General features: G+C 41.0%; 1 protein-coding gene across 1 annotated transcript in view; it reads right to left on the bottom strand.

The window, feature by feature from the left end:
- Window positions 1-324: 324 nt before the first annotated feature.
- The window catches only part of SLC35F1 (solute carrier family 35 member F1), a 465,278-nt gene continuing 449,129 nt past the window's right edge, over window positions 325-16,473 (bottom strand). The window contains exon 9 of the mRNA XM_019538195.1: window positions 325-4,612. Within this exon, the coding sequence (XP_019393740.1) occupies window positions 4,388-4,612 (225 nt within the window). The 3' untranslated portion in view covers window positions 325-4,387. The remainder of the gene's footprint in view (window positions 4,613-16,473) is intronic.

Below are 16,473 nucleotides of genomic sequence, written 5' to 3'. Positions count from 1 at the left end.
GTGTTTGTGAACATAGCAGAATGCAGAGTTGTAATGGAGCAGCTGTGAGGATGACCTGACTGCAGGTGCCCAAGAGAAAAGCCACAAAGGTCCCTCTCTGCCATGGGAGTATGTTGCTCCTAATGATATGTTATAGTGTATTTCCTAAAGAGAGTGAGAATCATCTTGATGTACATAGGCTTGCATAGCAAAGATGTGCAATCCACAACTAAAAATCATCCTTGGATTATGAATTTTGGGTAGCCCCTTGAAAAAAATCCATGGTTCAAGGACAGTCATTTTAAGTTATATTAAAGGTAAGAAAACAGACAAGGAAACTAGTAACCCTGCTTTCATAAAGCATTTATTTTTATTTGAAAACATTATACAGGCATTACATTGCCACAGCCAGTCCATATAGGAGCATGCAAATATCAAAACGGAGAAAGGTTTGTTCAGCTTTTCGGTGCAGGATTTTTTTTGGGGGGGTGGGGGAGGGCGGGGGCTTGTTTGTTTTTGGTTTTGGTTCATATTTCCATTTGTTGTTTCAAGATTAGTGTGCTTTATTATGGCATATAACAATAAAAAGCCTACCCATGGGGTAAAATTTATATTTGTAGCTAGCTCAGGAATACTAAATGGTTAAAAAAAAAGGAAAGAAAACAATACTACACGCTTGTCAAAATGTTAATAGCACAAGTTAGCAATATCTAAACTATACATTGAAACTTTTTCATATGACACAGTGGTGCAAAATTTTCAATTGCTTGGTCTGTTGTGTGTTTGAAAAGTTTATCGCTGGAACAAAGATAAGTTCTGTCTCCCAGTGCAGGCTTTCTTCCAGTAGCTGAAAATTACATCAGTCTTGCTAAGGGCCATTCATTGCCAGTGGGGCAGTAGAGCTTCAGTTTGTTCAAGGAAAAGATCTACACAGAACTGGTGAAGTCCTAATTCAACCAGTAGAGTAGCTGCCAGTTGGATAGCTGAACCTTTGCTGGTGTCTACTGAGGTCTTGAATTGCTGGAATTAAACAGTTAGAAACAATGCTTTCTTTCCCCCTCCTGGACCTCAGATTTTGTTCAACAGAATATCTGTAATGTTAAACTACTATCTTCCTTTGAGATCCATCCTTTGGGGCAATATGACACACGCAACACCACAATAAGTTATCCTGGTGACTTGAAACTCTTCATGTGCAAAAAAACACATGGGATGGTTGTTGAGTGTACAGTGCATATCTGAACATTCATAATTTATTTCCATAGAATAGAGTCATTTAAAATGTCTTATAAAATTGCTTTGAATGGCACCTCTTAGCCATCCATTGATTGCAAACCTTTTTATGTAAAAATTCTCAGGTCTAAATAACCTGGATATGCCTTCCACCCAGTTGAACCTAGTAAGACTTTAATAAACATCTACAAATTAGTGTCATAAAGATGAGAAAAAAATTACTACAAACATTTGGCTTAAAAATAAATACTAAGAATGAAGTAAACCAAAATAATTATGCAAAATGAAGGAATTGTAAACATGAAACACACACACACATACACACACACAAACATGCAGTCTTGAAAGGTCTTGAGACCAACATGAGAATAATGTCCAGAGAAAGGTATTTAATTGGTATAAAAGGTAGCAAAAAAGTCTGAGAGATGACAGGTGCCCGTAAGTGTGCCTCTGGGTACCTGAGAGAATGAAGACATTTGTAACCAAAAAACATACTCCCTTGCTAGAAAAGGTTAGAGGCTAGCACAAAGCCCATCTATTGGTGGGCCCTGATCTGAGGGCTTCATTGGTGCCATGGTCTTCTGCTGTCTGAACAAGCATGAAGCTTCAGCCAGTGTATGATTGGTCACCTACACCCATAAGTCCTATTCCAGGATCCTCAATGGAAGTGAAGTGGTCCTGTGCACGGAGGTGAATGTGAACAAATTAAATGTTGCTGACACTTGTGGTTTTATGGTAAATCTCACAATATTTGGAATTGCCCTAAAAGCCCCTAATCCTAGAGTCAAGTTATTACATGAGACTCTCAGCTTTTATTTTAAAAAAAAGAATATAAAGAAGAAGAAATTTTTGCAGGTGTCAGAGTTGCAGGGAAAAGTTTGAAAACATAAATGCTAAACGCTCAAAGGGCAGAAGGCAAATAAAACCAATTCCAAATATATTGTGTTCAAACTCCCGTGATTTTTAAATCAATGACGTGAATTGGCAGGGCCTAACTCATGATTTTGGAACCCCTGTGAGGGTAATTTGGCAATACTGAAGTCCCCTCTTCGCAACTGCAGTGGGATCATGGCAGGCAGCCGAAGCATAATCGTACAGAGTATGCCTCTTTTCATCATGCTCAGGAAGAAGACAATTAGCAGATATTGAGTTGTTCATTAGCATTTTGTAATGGGTCACTTTTTATACTTCCATGCAAACTTCTTTAAACCTGCTGCAGAGAAATCCTTTCTGTCATATAACAGAACAGAACTATACAAAACAAATACTGTTTCGGCTGAAAACCAGCCCACTTGGTTGACTTGTAGGGCCCTTTTAATAACAAGACTGAAGTTTCTTTTTCTCATAAAAGTAGGTGAGTTTGGGGGGTGGGGGGGGATTACATAAAGCTCAACTTTTCCATTTAAAGACTGACTTCCTCAGTACAATATCATTCAAGTAAAATATACTTCCTGTACCCACCAGCAGAAAATCAATCAACATTGCTGAAAACCCTGTTTTTAATACAATGAATATATCACATATTGCACTTCCTTAACTCCATCTTTTTGAAGATCTTAAAGGACTTTAAAACAGCTTAGCCCTACAACACCCCTGTGAGGTAGGTAAAGTATTTTTATCCCTATATATACAAACTGGGAAACTAAGCCACACAGAGGGTAAAAGACAAGCCCAAGATCCCACAAGAAATCTGTGGCAATTTTGTGAATAAAACCAAGCTCACTTCAATCTCTGATCTATTAGTAAGACTATCCTTCCTTTCAGTAATTTTATGAGGCAAATAGACTATGTAGGTATGAAGAAAAGACTCTGTCTTTCACTGGGCTCCCAACGGGAAAAAATCAAGACAGGTTATAGACTTCTATGGCTCTGCTTAGGTTTCAACAGAAGCATCTTCATATTTCTGATAAGGATCCCATAGCAAGTACATTTTAGAGCAAAATGTATAGAGGACTTTCACGTGTCCTGGTAAGTATAAGAAAACTGCTTGGTTCTTCTATTACTTTTGTTATTAGGGTAAAATAATTGGCTCCACTGTATGGCCTAAATATCTTTTAAGTACTGCAGTCCCACCAGCAGATAATTCAGTGTTACTACATAAGAATTCGTTCCACTGCTTACTAATACGTATGACTGTGGCATGAGTAAGTTCTGATAAAAAACTGACATGTTTCCAGGTTGGTATTGTTAGGAAAAGGAACCCAACACATCCTGTATCAAAGGACTAAGACATTTGGAAATGCAGAAGGCTTCTTTATACGAAGGATTTAAAATAAATGCCCTGGTCTGACTAATATGTTGTCTTACCAATGAGAGCTACAATAAGTAGGAAACTAGAAAATGCACTTTTCAATACAGATTTACGTGTAAAAAGTAAGAAATTCATTCTGTGGGTTTTTTTCCCTGCAGGTTAGATGCAGCTATAGAAATATAATTCCCTGTCACCTGATGCAGAACCTCAGCCACCAGGAAATCCATCACGGAACATAAAAAGGTCAATGCTCAAGTAATTCACTTCTGCAAATATAGTAAGGCTAAAATGCTCAATTTATACCTATTCCTAGAATAGAGGCTGATACTGTAAATTGTCTTTCCTCTGGATTCACAGCACAGATTACATAAAAAGTGGGCAACCAGATAGAAAGCAGAGCTGAATACATTATCTTTTCCCCATCAGATACACGTGCTAACAAAAATGCTTCAGGATGTAGCTACCATGAGTACCCCGTCTATTTTGTGCAAAATAAATACACCTTAAAAAGAGAGAAAATAACAGTGACTGCACAAGTGGATTTGCTGTAAAAATGTGGCTTTTCCACACCTTGGTGTGGCCCTGGCAGATTATCATACAATAGGTACAAAAATGCCCCCTGATTTGTACGTAATTTCAGCTTGTATCCTGACTGTCTTCACAGGTAGTTTCAGAGGGAATGATTCATAAAAAGCATTATGCTATCGCCAACATACCACTAATACCCTAAACAAAGGACTGGCACCTTTTTTTGCAATATACACCCAGTAACAATTAATTTGTACTTTTACAAGCCTTTTCTATTTGCTACCTTGCAGCCCACCAATGTAACTGCACCTGGTAAATACCTTTCTCTATGTACAATACAGAGATAATGAATATATGAATTCCACCGAATCATCAGTGGGTGACAAGTGCCTGGGTTTAGGCAACTCTGACGTGAGGCTCTTCTTCTGTCTCTTGGCCTAGACTGGTATATGTTACTGATGGTTCCAGTTGTCCAGGTGCGGGCAAGTCTACAACAGGTCCTGAAGGGTTTCGAAACTGCTTGTATACCCGTGGATCCTGGGCAACATAGGTTGATGTGGAGGAGTAGAGCACCAGACCAACAAGGATAGTGAAGAATGACAGCAGATAAAGTCCTGAAAACTAAACACAGATGAAAGCAGAATCATTAGAAAGCAGCACGGGTTGCTCTGTGTTCATGGGGACCAGAGGAAAATTTCAAGCCCGGGTTTGTACAGCATAAGGCATTGTTAGTCTTTCATTGGGTGTGGATTTTGACAGCACTTTTTGTTGGAAATTAGTTTTCCCACATTAATTGTCCCTTCATATTTTACTAATAAAAAAGACTGAAATTCTCCTGAAATACATAAATATTAGCCAGTTAACTGGAGTTAAGGATGCCTGAGGTCTCTTCTCAGATCTGAGGTTTATTTATTTTGTAACTTTAGCCAAGGCACTTGGCTTCAACTTCTCCCTCTGCAAAATAAGGTATTTACCAATATTTGTCAAATATTTTAAGACCTCTGGATGAAATGCTGTCTGTTAGTAGGTGGCTTTATTACTGTCAAAGCATGTATGTGTAGGCTGTAGCACACAGGTTGTGCTATATGAATAATACAGATGTCATGGATTTAAAAATATATCTTAAAAGTACCCTTATAAAATATGTTTTCAGTTAAAAGCACTTTTGACAATTAAGTAACACACATTAGAGTGTGGAAGAAATCAAACTTCACATTGTGGTTGAATTAGAACTGACAGAGCTAGTAGCATTTTTTTATTTAAGGCTATACTGTGATCACAGGGAGAATTCCATACAGCAAGGGGAATCACCCACTTGTCTGTTTCAAAGGATTTCTCAGACTCTCTAAGGTTACAAGCCTATTTATACTAAAGACAGAGAAAGAGATAAAAGGATACACCTTGGAGAAACAAAACAATAGTAAATTACACAGAAACTTAGGTCATTTACTTAAACAATTATTTATGCATAGGGCTATTCCAAGGTATACAGGGCAAGATATTAAGATAACCCAAGGAATGCAGAAATGCGGATTCCTTATTTCAGAACATTTGAATTAAGCAGTGTCAGTACTTCTGGTCTTTGTCTGTTTTTCTAGTCAAGTAAGCCAATTACTTCTACAAGAGTAACAGTTTAAAATTACATTAGAAAAAGGATCTCTGTAATAACATCAGTATTTGCTTCAGTGAAAGTCCAGGGTAGTTCACTTGTGGATTATTTTGTTTGTAAACTGAATTCAGAAACCAGTTAATGGGAATGCATGTGCTTTAATGTGACTATACAAATCGGAGACGTTGGTGGTAAACAAGCTCTCAGTTGACCTCAGAAGGTTGGTGCATAAATATACAAGAACTGATGTTTATCCAAAGCTTAGGTCCGCATAGTTTGGCAGGCAATCTCACAAGACCAGACCTCCTACTTCTGTTGGTCTGGAAATACCACATAAATAACCTTTCTGGTAACATTTCAGGATTTGCACTTGAGGTATGTGCAGGACCCCAGAAATAAAGAAGTCCATAGGAATAAAACATCATGGGCACATCTACACACGCACTTTAATGTGCAGTAGCCTATTTTACTGTGCATTAAAGTGTCACGTAAAAAATTGTGCAACTATGCTAATGTGCAGTAAAAGAAGCTACTGTGTATTGTCACTTTAAAAAAGGACACATTAGTTACTGTGCATTATGGCAGCCTAATGTGCATTATTTTAGTACCTCACATTGGAGGTACCACATTTACTGCACATTACAAAAGGGCTTTAATGTACATGTACACCTGCCCAGTGGGACTGATCTGCAAATTGGAGCTGTACAAAGTGACCTGAAATATGGTGGCTTTCCCCTGCAATGGCTGAATCTTTGGAAGAGGAAAGATTCAGCACAATCATTTTTATGGCACCTGTTTCCCCCGTATAAGTTGAAGAGCTTTGAATAAAGCCAGAGCTGAAATGCAGGGTGCTCCACTTATTTCCAGTCAATTCAGGAAGGCTGCTGTGCCTGGCATGTTAGAATAGGTAAGTGGACTGGCACATCTGATACCAGCAGCTAGCCTAAGATCAGGTACAAGAAGTATAAATAGGACAGTTAAGCCCCCCATAGCTGTCCCAAGCATGAAACTTATAAAGGAGGAAAAGCAAACTCGGGATCTCAAAAATTTTTAAACACTTCAAACGTAGAAATGGACAAAAGGATGATGGGAAAGATACATGAGTATGCCGGGATGTGGAGGATTCTGACCTGTCTCACCCACCTTGAAAGGTAACTTCCCTTAGAAAATGAAAAAGCCACAAAATGGTGGTAAATGCAAAGATTGCTAAAAGACAACCTGTAAGGCCAACTTGACAAGCCAGAAACAGAACTGATTTTGTATTTAGCAAGAGTTTTAAAAGTGTGAATGTTCAGCTGTGGTCCAGAATATGCGAATGAATTAAAATACCAACAAGTAACTACAACACTGTGACTAAATATGGGCTTGTTTCACTAGGTAGAGAAGTTATTCTACATAAATCTGTTCTGTAATGCTAACTGAGTACGGGACTTGGACAGTCGTCACATTTGTTTCTCTTGCTTTATTTTAATGCAATGCTAGAAAGAAAGCGAAATAAATTATTCAGGCTTTAGCCATCTTGCTTTAGTTCTTCATGGTTGCAAGGCAATAATTATTTTGATGAAAGTGAATTATATTTAAATGTACAAAGTTTTTAGTGTCTTCTAACTGAGCAATGGGACTTGTCGTTGACATCCTCCTTGTGGTTCATCCTGCTATGTTTGGCATTTTTACAGAAACAGCTCAGTTGAAGAGTTTCTGAAACTTTTAGAAGCATAACCCCTGGTGACAAGTCTGTGTCTGCTGTCATTTTCCACAGCTAGAGTGATATAAGTACACTTCAGATGGGAATGCACCATAATGGGGAAAGTTTAAAATGTGCCAGAAGGACTGTAGAGTAAGAAGAAGGTAGGGTTCTGCTTTTCGTCAGTCATTAATTGCTTTTTTCCAAGCGTGTCACCAGGTCCTCGTGTGTCATCTGGCAGCATGATCTGATATAATCATCCAGCTGTACTGCCAGCATACAACACAGTGTAGAGTGTGCGAGTGAGTCTGCTGAAGGACTTTTTCACTATGTCACAGCACTGAAAGGACTAGTTTGGGCTGAGAACTCCCTCCTGTGGTAATAAAACTTAATCAGTCATTTCAAGTATCCAGGTTGTAGCCATATTGGTCTAGAGGAAAAAGCAATCATGGCTCATGGACAGAGGTGATACCTTTTATTGGACCAAGATTTTTGCCAAAAAAAAAAAAGTCTTTAATTCACACAACAATAGGAATCTTGAACTCAGATTCTGGATTAGAATAACATATTACAGGCTGGACCCTTATTTTTTTTTTGTCTCTTCTATGACAAGCACATTTTTAGAAGTTTGGTCATTGGCTTGCTGAAGTATAAACATGGAAGACTTTTTAATAGCATTCTTTAAGATATTTCATTCTATGGAAGTAAAGCAAATATCTGTAGTTAAAAATTATGTAGGCTGTGAATAGGAGCCATAACTGATAATTAAGTTATTTTCCACTAGTCTGTGGCCCTGATCCAAAGCCTGCTGACACAAAAGAGAATCTTTCCTATAATTTCAGTGGGTTTTAAAATCAGCGCTAGGTAGGAATTAAATTAATCACATAAAAATTGACCAGGATTGCTGTTTGCTGTAAAAAGCTGTTAGATTCCTCGGCTAAGATAGTTGCATTCTAGTGAAGATGACATTTACTGGCACACTCTATGGCTGTGTCTAAGAGGGGAATTTTTATCTTGACCCATCAACCTCATCTTTTCAGATTCAGTATTAATCGAAAGCAAGAAAGACTATCTCAAAAAATAGCTGTTCCTTAAACTGTTCCTAAGAATTGGAGTTTGAGAGGATCATTCTGCACTGCTACCCTGCATATAACTGAACAACTCAATTGGAAGGTCTCAGGGGCTGTGTAATTCCTCTCTTTGGCTGAAACATTGCTTGAGAAAGATATTGCCCTTCATTTTCTAACTTCTCTCTCCCTTTCTACAGAAATATGTCTCTTGAAAATGTAGTAAAAACTGTAAAATAACACAGATTTGTAGGTCTCACTGGGCGTGTCTACACATGTGCTTTAATGGATAGTAAACTATTTTACTGAGCATTAAAAGTGTCATGTAAAAAATTGTGACATTACACTAATGCACAGTAAAATAGTATATCATGCATTAAGTGTCACTAAAAAGCATGCAAATGCACTACTGAGCATTAGTGAAGCCTCATATGCATTAATTTAGTGCGGCACATTGGAGGTACTAAACTTAATGCACATTTGAAAAGGCACATTAATGCACGTGTAGGCATGCCCACTGAGACCTGCTTCCAATCCATACTAAACCTGATAACAGTGGAACGTTGGCCCATTAATACTGTAACAAGGAAAGACATCTTGCAGCTCAGTTTAGTTAAATATTTTTAAGTTCACAAGTTGCAATTGGTAACAGCATCTCATTGAGAGGATGGGTGGCTCTGTAGCTTAAGCACTGAACAGGTGTTCAAAGGACCTGGGATCTGTTCCCAGTTCTACCACATACTTCTTCCATGATCTGAAAATCACTTTACTTTGACTTGACTGTGTATATCTCTGACCTCACTAAGGAACTGAAACCCAGCCAGAGAAAGTAATGTATTTGTAAAGTCGTGCCCTGGTGCTGCATTCAAAATGCTGACCAAATCAGTAGGGAACAGATGTGGGGGTTTTTCATTGAGATAGATAGACATTTCTTTATATAAGAAAAAGACCCAAACAACTCTGAAACAGGCTGGAGTCACCAGGCTATCTGTACCTGTTATACTGGTCCATGAGGGGTTAATCTGCAGCCCCTGGGCTCTCACCTGACCACCACTTCCCTCATTGCTTTGGCTGAAGGAACAGCCAGGATCTTTGGGCTTCCACCAGCTTCCTCCCCATGAAATTGGCCATCTGCGTCCTTGAGTTGGGAGGACCCCTACCTACAGTACATTGCAGCAGGGGAGCCCACAGCTTGAGGACGAGTGAGCTGTGGTGCCCAGACATGCAGTGCAACAGGGGGAGGGCCGCCTGTGTGAACGGTGCAGTGTATGTGGAGGTGCCGTGCAGCATGTGGCCTGGCAGAGGGCATAGCTCATGCTAGTTCACAACTGAAATAAGCCTCACAAAGGAATCATGAGCACCCCTATTTTATACCTGGGGAAACCAAAGCACAGAGAATTCAGTTATTTGCCCAAGATCACATGTGGAGTTTGTGGCAGAGCTGGGATTTGAGCCCACCCCTCTTGAGAATCAGCCCAACACCTCAGCCCCAGACCACCTTCTGTTCATTAGCCCGTTATTTTCTTTGATGAAATAATCTGCTTAGATGCACTCTTCTAACTCTTCCCTGAGGTCATCCGGACATGAAATATCAGCAGTTTTGCAAGCTGCAATTTAACTTAGTTAAAAGTAAATTACATTTAGAGCTTTGCTCCTGCAAAGTAAGTGTTGGTAGCGATTCAGGCCGCTGACATGGTTAAGCGGGTCTCTGATTATATTTCAGCCCAGTGCTGAAACCAGTAGTCCTTGCCCAGGAAGACTCCAATTACAGTTAAGTGAGTCAGTCTTCAATTACATTAAGTTTATGCTACAGACCATTTTTCTCTTCCCTGGTCTGTCCACTGACTAGGGTTTGAAATAGCTTTGGTATACGTTACATCATTAAAGCCATCCCTAGCTGAGGAACAAGACAGAGTGCTTTGTGCTCTGCTTCACTCTTCCAACCATCTGCCCCCTAAGTGGGAGGAAGAATCCTTAGCTGGCTGGAAATCCTTCTGGCAGTACAATGGCGGGACCAGGGGATTTGGCCCATGTTAATTTTGATTTGCAAGAAGCAAGGAAAGAGCCCCATAAACCCTAACTATGCTATGGCCTTTCTATTTAAAAAACCCCTCAAAACAGATTGTATACAGGCCACACTTTATATTTTAGCCTCAGGTGACTCTCCAAAACAGCTCTAAATGCCTAAGAGACACCCCCCACCTCTGCAGGACATGGGGGACTGTCATGAAGGGACTACAGGAATTTTCACTCATCATTAGTTTGTATACCACCCACTTCATATTGATCAGGGTTTGATTTCCAGCCTGAACTGGAGCTGAAAAGGCTGAAGAAACACTTCACGTGCCTGATATCGACTAATTTATCAAACCATCAAAGTCTACTTAACCAGAAAAACGCCTACACCATGGGCCTCAGTGCTCTAAAGTAGGGAAACATGGGGATATCTTTATGGGTTTAAGCAGGATGCAGAGGGCCTTTAATGTGAAAGGAAACAAACCCCTCCATTACTGTTACCTTTCACATAAAGTAGGCAGCATCAAATCAATCTATACATCACAGCCTGGTTGCTCTGATGGACATTTCTGAGAGATGCATCTAAATCCCAGCTCAATCAAAGCACTCAGTATGGATTGCTTGATGCTATTTACATTTGTAACACCTTAGCAATAAAAAAACCTATTGCTCTGCACCTTCTTCAGTACTGGCAGAGAAAATAAAGTGATGTAATTAGCTCCTATGCCTTTTCAGTTTATAAAAGATACATTTTATATGCTTGTCAGTGTGAAGACAATCATACAAAGCAGAAGTTAGATAAGTATAACAAGATAACATGTCTGATATGATGTATTTATCCTGGCTAACAGACCCACTCATTCTGGAAAACTGGAGGCTTGTGGTATATATCAAAAAGATGTTCCATTAGAGAGTTGATTCACCCAGAGTGAGTTGAAATATAACTCCATCTAAAGGCCTAGAGGTATAACATTTGATTCAAGCCTACAGTTCTGATATATTGTTACTGCGTATTCCTACCAGTGAGCTATTCTGGCAGTAAAGTCTAGTTATCACAGAAGATCACAGAAGGCTAAGCTAGACCCAGGCTAAGTACAGATGTTCAAAAAACCCCTGGAAGAAGTGCTCTAACTTATTACGCTTTACTCAAAGCTCTTTGAGTTAGAGCAGGAGCGAACCAAGCAGATGCTTGCTGTTTGGTGGGGTGGACTCACAGCCTGCCCAGACTGGCCGCTGGGGGTGCTCCCGCACACCTCCCAGGAGGCTGCCAGAAAAGCCCCTCTCCTTGGACCCTCCCCCCTACCAAATGGCGACTGTTAGCAATGGCTGGCGTGGGGGGGGAAGAAGGGGAGAACAGAGCTATCCCATTTTGAGGCCCCCCCACAACTTAGGGGTGGTGGGCTGGGTCCACGTGGGGAAGACAGCCCCTTCCCCACTCCAGCCTCTTGACAGCTGGAGCCAGCAGTGGTGTGCTACAGTGGTGTCCCCACCCCACCAGCCAAGCAGTGGTGTGGCATAGCCCAGCTAGGGCAGATGCTGGAAGAGAGACTCTGGATACCTTTGGCCACAGCCCCCACTGCAGCTGGGATGTGGTGCACCACACCTACAAGGACAGAAACTCTGCACACACCCCCACTCCCCTGGCTGTGTGCAGGGCTAGACTCAGAGGCTGTCACTGACTAGGGTCAGTGACAGCTGGGGAGAGGGGAGGCTGGCCTAACACTCAAGCAGAGCAAATGAGCTCTTCCTGAGATTAGATCACAGCCCTATGCAATGCTGCCTGGGATGGCGGTGATCCCATTAAGTTCATCCTCAATGGGACCTGGCATAGACCTTCAATAAAGCACTCAAACAGAAAGTGCTTTAGGTTAGTACATATCCATCCAGGGTTAATTTAGAGTGGGATCCACTATTTTCAAAGCAGATGTTCCATGAATGTGTACTCCATTACGGCTGTACAGCACTTTCTAGCCTTAGTTTCTGTGACTGGTGGATGGACCAATTCATACAGAATAACAGTAGACTCTGAATGTTTGTGAAGTTTGAAAAAGGTTTGGGTATTTTGTTAAATTATCCCAAATGCTTCCAATTAAGGCTGGAAATGGCAGTTCCTAAAAGACGTATGTGACTCTCAGATGTCTCAGCTGAATGCAAGGACATTTAAAAGGGAAGCTTGATCATACAATAATTCCAAATTAAATAAAGTATAAAGAAAAGCATCCAAAATTTGGGATGCTTCTCCAGGATGAAACTCCAGACCTTCTGAAATTAGCCCATCACTGGTTCTTATCCACACTTGAAACCCTTGGGTGCCTGTAGATATGCAAGGATGCTGCCCCAACGCGCTGTAATTACCACGCACTGGAGCAGACTTGATTAATTAGCACGCTTCAGCAGCCACTGCGTCTCACGTATTCAGCATCCCTGTACTTCAAAATGGCAGCGAAAGTGCTTTAACTAAAGCTCATTGAACAATCTTAACAAGCTTAGTTAATGTGCCCCTGAAGTATGGGATGCTGAATACATGAGATGCTGTCCCCCACCCCCAGAGCACATGTAAAGATGTCCCTTGAGTCTTAATATAACCTAGTTGAGAAACTGGGTGTGAAGGCAGATTCCAGCTGAAGAGCAAATAGTGCAATCAATTGCACCTTCCCTGGGCAATTGTAAACGCAACTAAGAAAGTAGAAGAAAATAAAAGAAATAACCATAGAGAAGGAAAGAAATGCATTTCTGCATCTGAAGAGAGTAGTCATTCTTCAATACACATATCACAAAATTAGAAGGAAAACCAGAAAAAAGAGGGGAGGGAAAGCATCTGTATAGCACAGCTCATAAATACTGCATTGACTGAATGGCTTCTGCTGCAAGGGGGAATTTGTAGACAAGTGCTGCTGCCTGTCATTGCTGCTCTGAGCCACATTACTGCTGGCAGTATGGCAAAACAATGTTCTAGTGACAAAAACAGACAGATGTGCTCCTGCAGAAAAGCTCTCATAGACAAAGAAATGCAATGATTTGCTAATTTTGGTTTGGCACTACACTATCATGATAATGATCATTATCATTATTATTATGGTTATGAAAATGCAGATTCCCTTTTACCCAGTCCATTGAACTGGAAAGAATCTAGAAGAACAGAACAGGTTTTTCAGCAGGGACTCTCCAATTACAATTTTATTTCACAGGAATAGCAGTAAACTGAGCTTCTAGGCAGCTGATATGAAACACGAGACTATCTGCTCATGGCAACCTAACTGCATTTTTTTAAGTCTTGAGATGAGAAAATATTTACTAGATGACTAGCTGAAATCAGAAAATTTGGAGACATTATAGCTCATATTAAGTTATAAGAATCTGAAATGTAATTGCCTCATTTTTTTGTCTTCCCCAGTTGGGACACAGAGGGGAAGGGAATTCTAGTGATCTATATAAGAAAACCCCCCCAACAAATCAGAGCTATTAATTTATGAGGTTATAATCTTTTTAGAGAAGCAACTTTCTAAGAATCATGCTGATGAAGAAATAAATACAAAGCTATGCAAAGCCTTCTATTAGAGTGGAGTTCATTTAATTGCATATTTCTGTTTACACTCTTGATGCTATTGTGACAGGTAGTCCTCATCAATGCTTTATTTTATCCAGTAATCCTGTTTGATGACACCCTCTGTTTTTAAAACTAATTCATTTTGTAGCATAAGCTGCACAGCTGATCAAATCTAAGGACAAGAAGGGCTCCTTTACAGGCTTATATCTTTCCCCCTTGGGTAATTTCACACATGAGTACATGAGCAGGCTGAGCTAAGGGAACTGAAAACGAATTTCTCTCATTATCTTTTATATGGCAAAAAGACATTTCCACTTGGTCTGATGAATTGATCAAGAGACTGAGCTTGTTTACACATGCTGCTTTCCATTTTCACTTCAAATACACCAAATGAAGTGCACAACAACCAAAAGCTGAAGTTGTTGTGAAGGAGTTTTCTCTGTGGGGAACATGCTGTCTGGTAAGCAGGACTACTATAGCTGGTGAGGATGAAGGATCAGATATCTGGAGATTTCGCACAAGAAGCATACTGCCCTAATTTACAGACCTGAGCATCATGTGCATTATCTCTTCTACATGAATGACAACAAATGTCATAATTACCAGGACTGACAACTGAGCACACTGCATTGTGGAGTGTAGCTTTAGGACCCTAGCAATTGCTGGGCTTATAGTTCCCTTTGCCATCTCCCTTCTCCTTGTGCTGCTGTTCAGCTCTTTGAGGCTCTGCCTCGCAATTCCTTGTCCTGGGCTGGATGGAAGCTATGGTTGGGTGCATTGGCAACGCAGAGGGGGTACACGTGGATGCACATGCACCCCCTGAGATTAGCCATGCACCCCCTGAGAGAAGCGCTAGTGGCACTTCCAAGTTTGCTGCTGGCACTTCTGCCCTGGTGGTGACGATTGGCCGCTGGTGCCTCCCCAATATTAGGAGTCACCAAGTCACCCGTGTGGTTGGGTGGATGTCCCCTGGAGCTGGCTGCTGCTGCCCAGCCTGGGAGTGGAAATGGGTTAGTTCCTGCATTTCACTGATGGGACATTCTAGTTGGACTACTGGGCCTAGCTGCAGATTGCCAAGGGAATATCTGCCTGCTCCTCTTTGACTTGGGATTGTAGGTGGTTACACTAGTTACTGGTAATAAACCAGAGATGTATAGGTAGAGAACTTGCTAAAACAGAGCCAGGTGTAGCTCCAGTGATATGACTACATGCTAGGCTCTCTCCTCCTGGATAGAATTAGTCTGGAAGTGCCTTTATGGACCCCCTGTAGGGCTCTAACCATAGAGATCCTAGAGTGGCCCCACACCACTGGGATTCACACTGTGGTTTTTCCTAAATTCTCCAACTCAGAAGGCTTCATGCCTTGGTAAGGGAGCTGTGTACACTGCTGAGAAATGCAATGAGGAGGCTCAATATTATTAAGCGTGGTAGTGGCTTTTGTGATAGGGAGCTCTGGACTGGGAACACTACAGAATTTTGGTACAAAATCATCAAATAGTAATGACTCCTAGCCAGGCTGGCAAATGGAAATAGTAACATACAGCCAGCCTGCACCCTGACATCGATTGGAGCAGGAAAGGGATTAGTAACTAGCACCTCTGAATGCTGTTGTTTTATTTGTCCTTCCTTGGCAGGCCTATGAAAAGGTGGAACACTAACCATCAGAGTAAGTGATCGCTCCATGGGATTTGTCTCAACAAATGTTGCGGTTGGTCCTTTCCTTTTTTGTGTCCTGGTGATACGGTATTTAGCAGCATTTGCAGGGTCACTGGAATCTGGCAGGGCCGTGTTGTGAGCACTTCTGCTCTGCCTTGAACTTGCAATGTCCTGGCACTCAACTGTGCCCCTTAGCACCCAGCCCCTTGCGAAAGGTTTCTGCCAGTAGAAGATTGGGCCTTGCTTTGACCACAGTTCAAAATTGGTATCAATGTCCTTCAACCCAGTCCAAACAAAAACAAAATTTGAATCCAGCACCAAACAGGAGCAGAACAATACCTCTCACAATACTGATCTTCGCCACTGTACTTCCTGCTGTGGGTTTATATCCTCGCTCCACTCAGCAGTCAGGTGCAATGCTGACAATTATGATCATTAACGTACCTCAAGGAATTGCTGATTACTCATTAAATCTAACAGATGCATCTCTGGCATTTTGATCCTCTGGTGGCTGTTCTTTTCTAGAAAGCTGACAGCGGATAGAGGGTCATTTGCCTGTCCGGGGTAAAGGCTTACAATGCATGGTGAAGAGCTCAGCCACCTCATTATAGGCCACTTTTGACAATGTGATGAAAAGGATTAGCATTCAAATCCTTGTAATACAAAGATGAAGTGCTATATAAAAAATAGTCACAGATGAGCTTGGTTATGCTACACATGGTGTGTGTACCAGACCACCTGAGCTAATACTGTAAGGTCTGCTGGCTAAGAAGAAATATTTATTTTCCCATCTTCCAGTATCCCTCACTTGATTCCACAGCCCGAGTTTGGATATTTTGGTGTTTTAATGGGCAGAAGGTATAATGAATTATCTCCCATATTGCACAAATGGAGAGTAATCAT

This window comes from Crocodylus porosus, unplaced genomic scaffold (genome assembly GCF_001723895.1).
Source record: "Crocodylus porosus isolate Cpor-Errol unplaced genomic scaffold, CroPor_comp1, whole genome shotgun sequence".
Lineage (NCBI taxonomy): Eukaryota > Metazoa > Chordata > Crocodylia > Crocodylidae > Crocodylus > Crocodylus porosus.
Note: the sequence above shows the minus strand (reverse complement) of the source record. Positions and strands in the feature narration are given on the sequence as shown.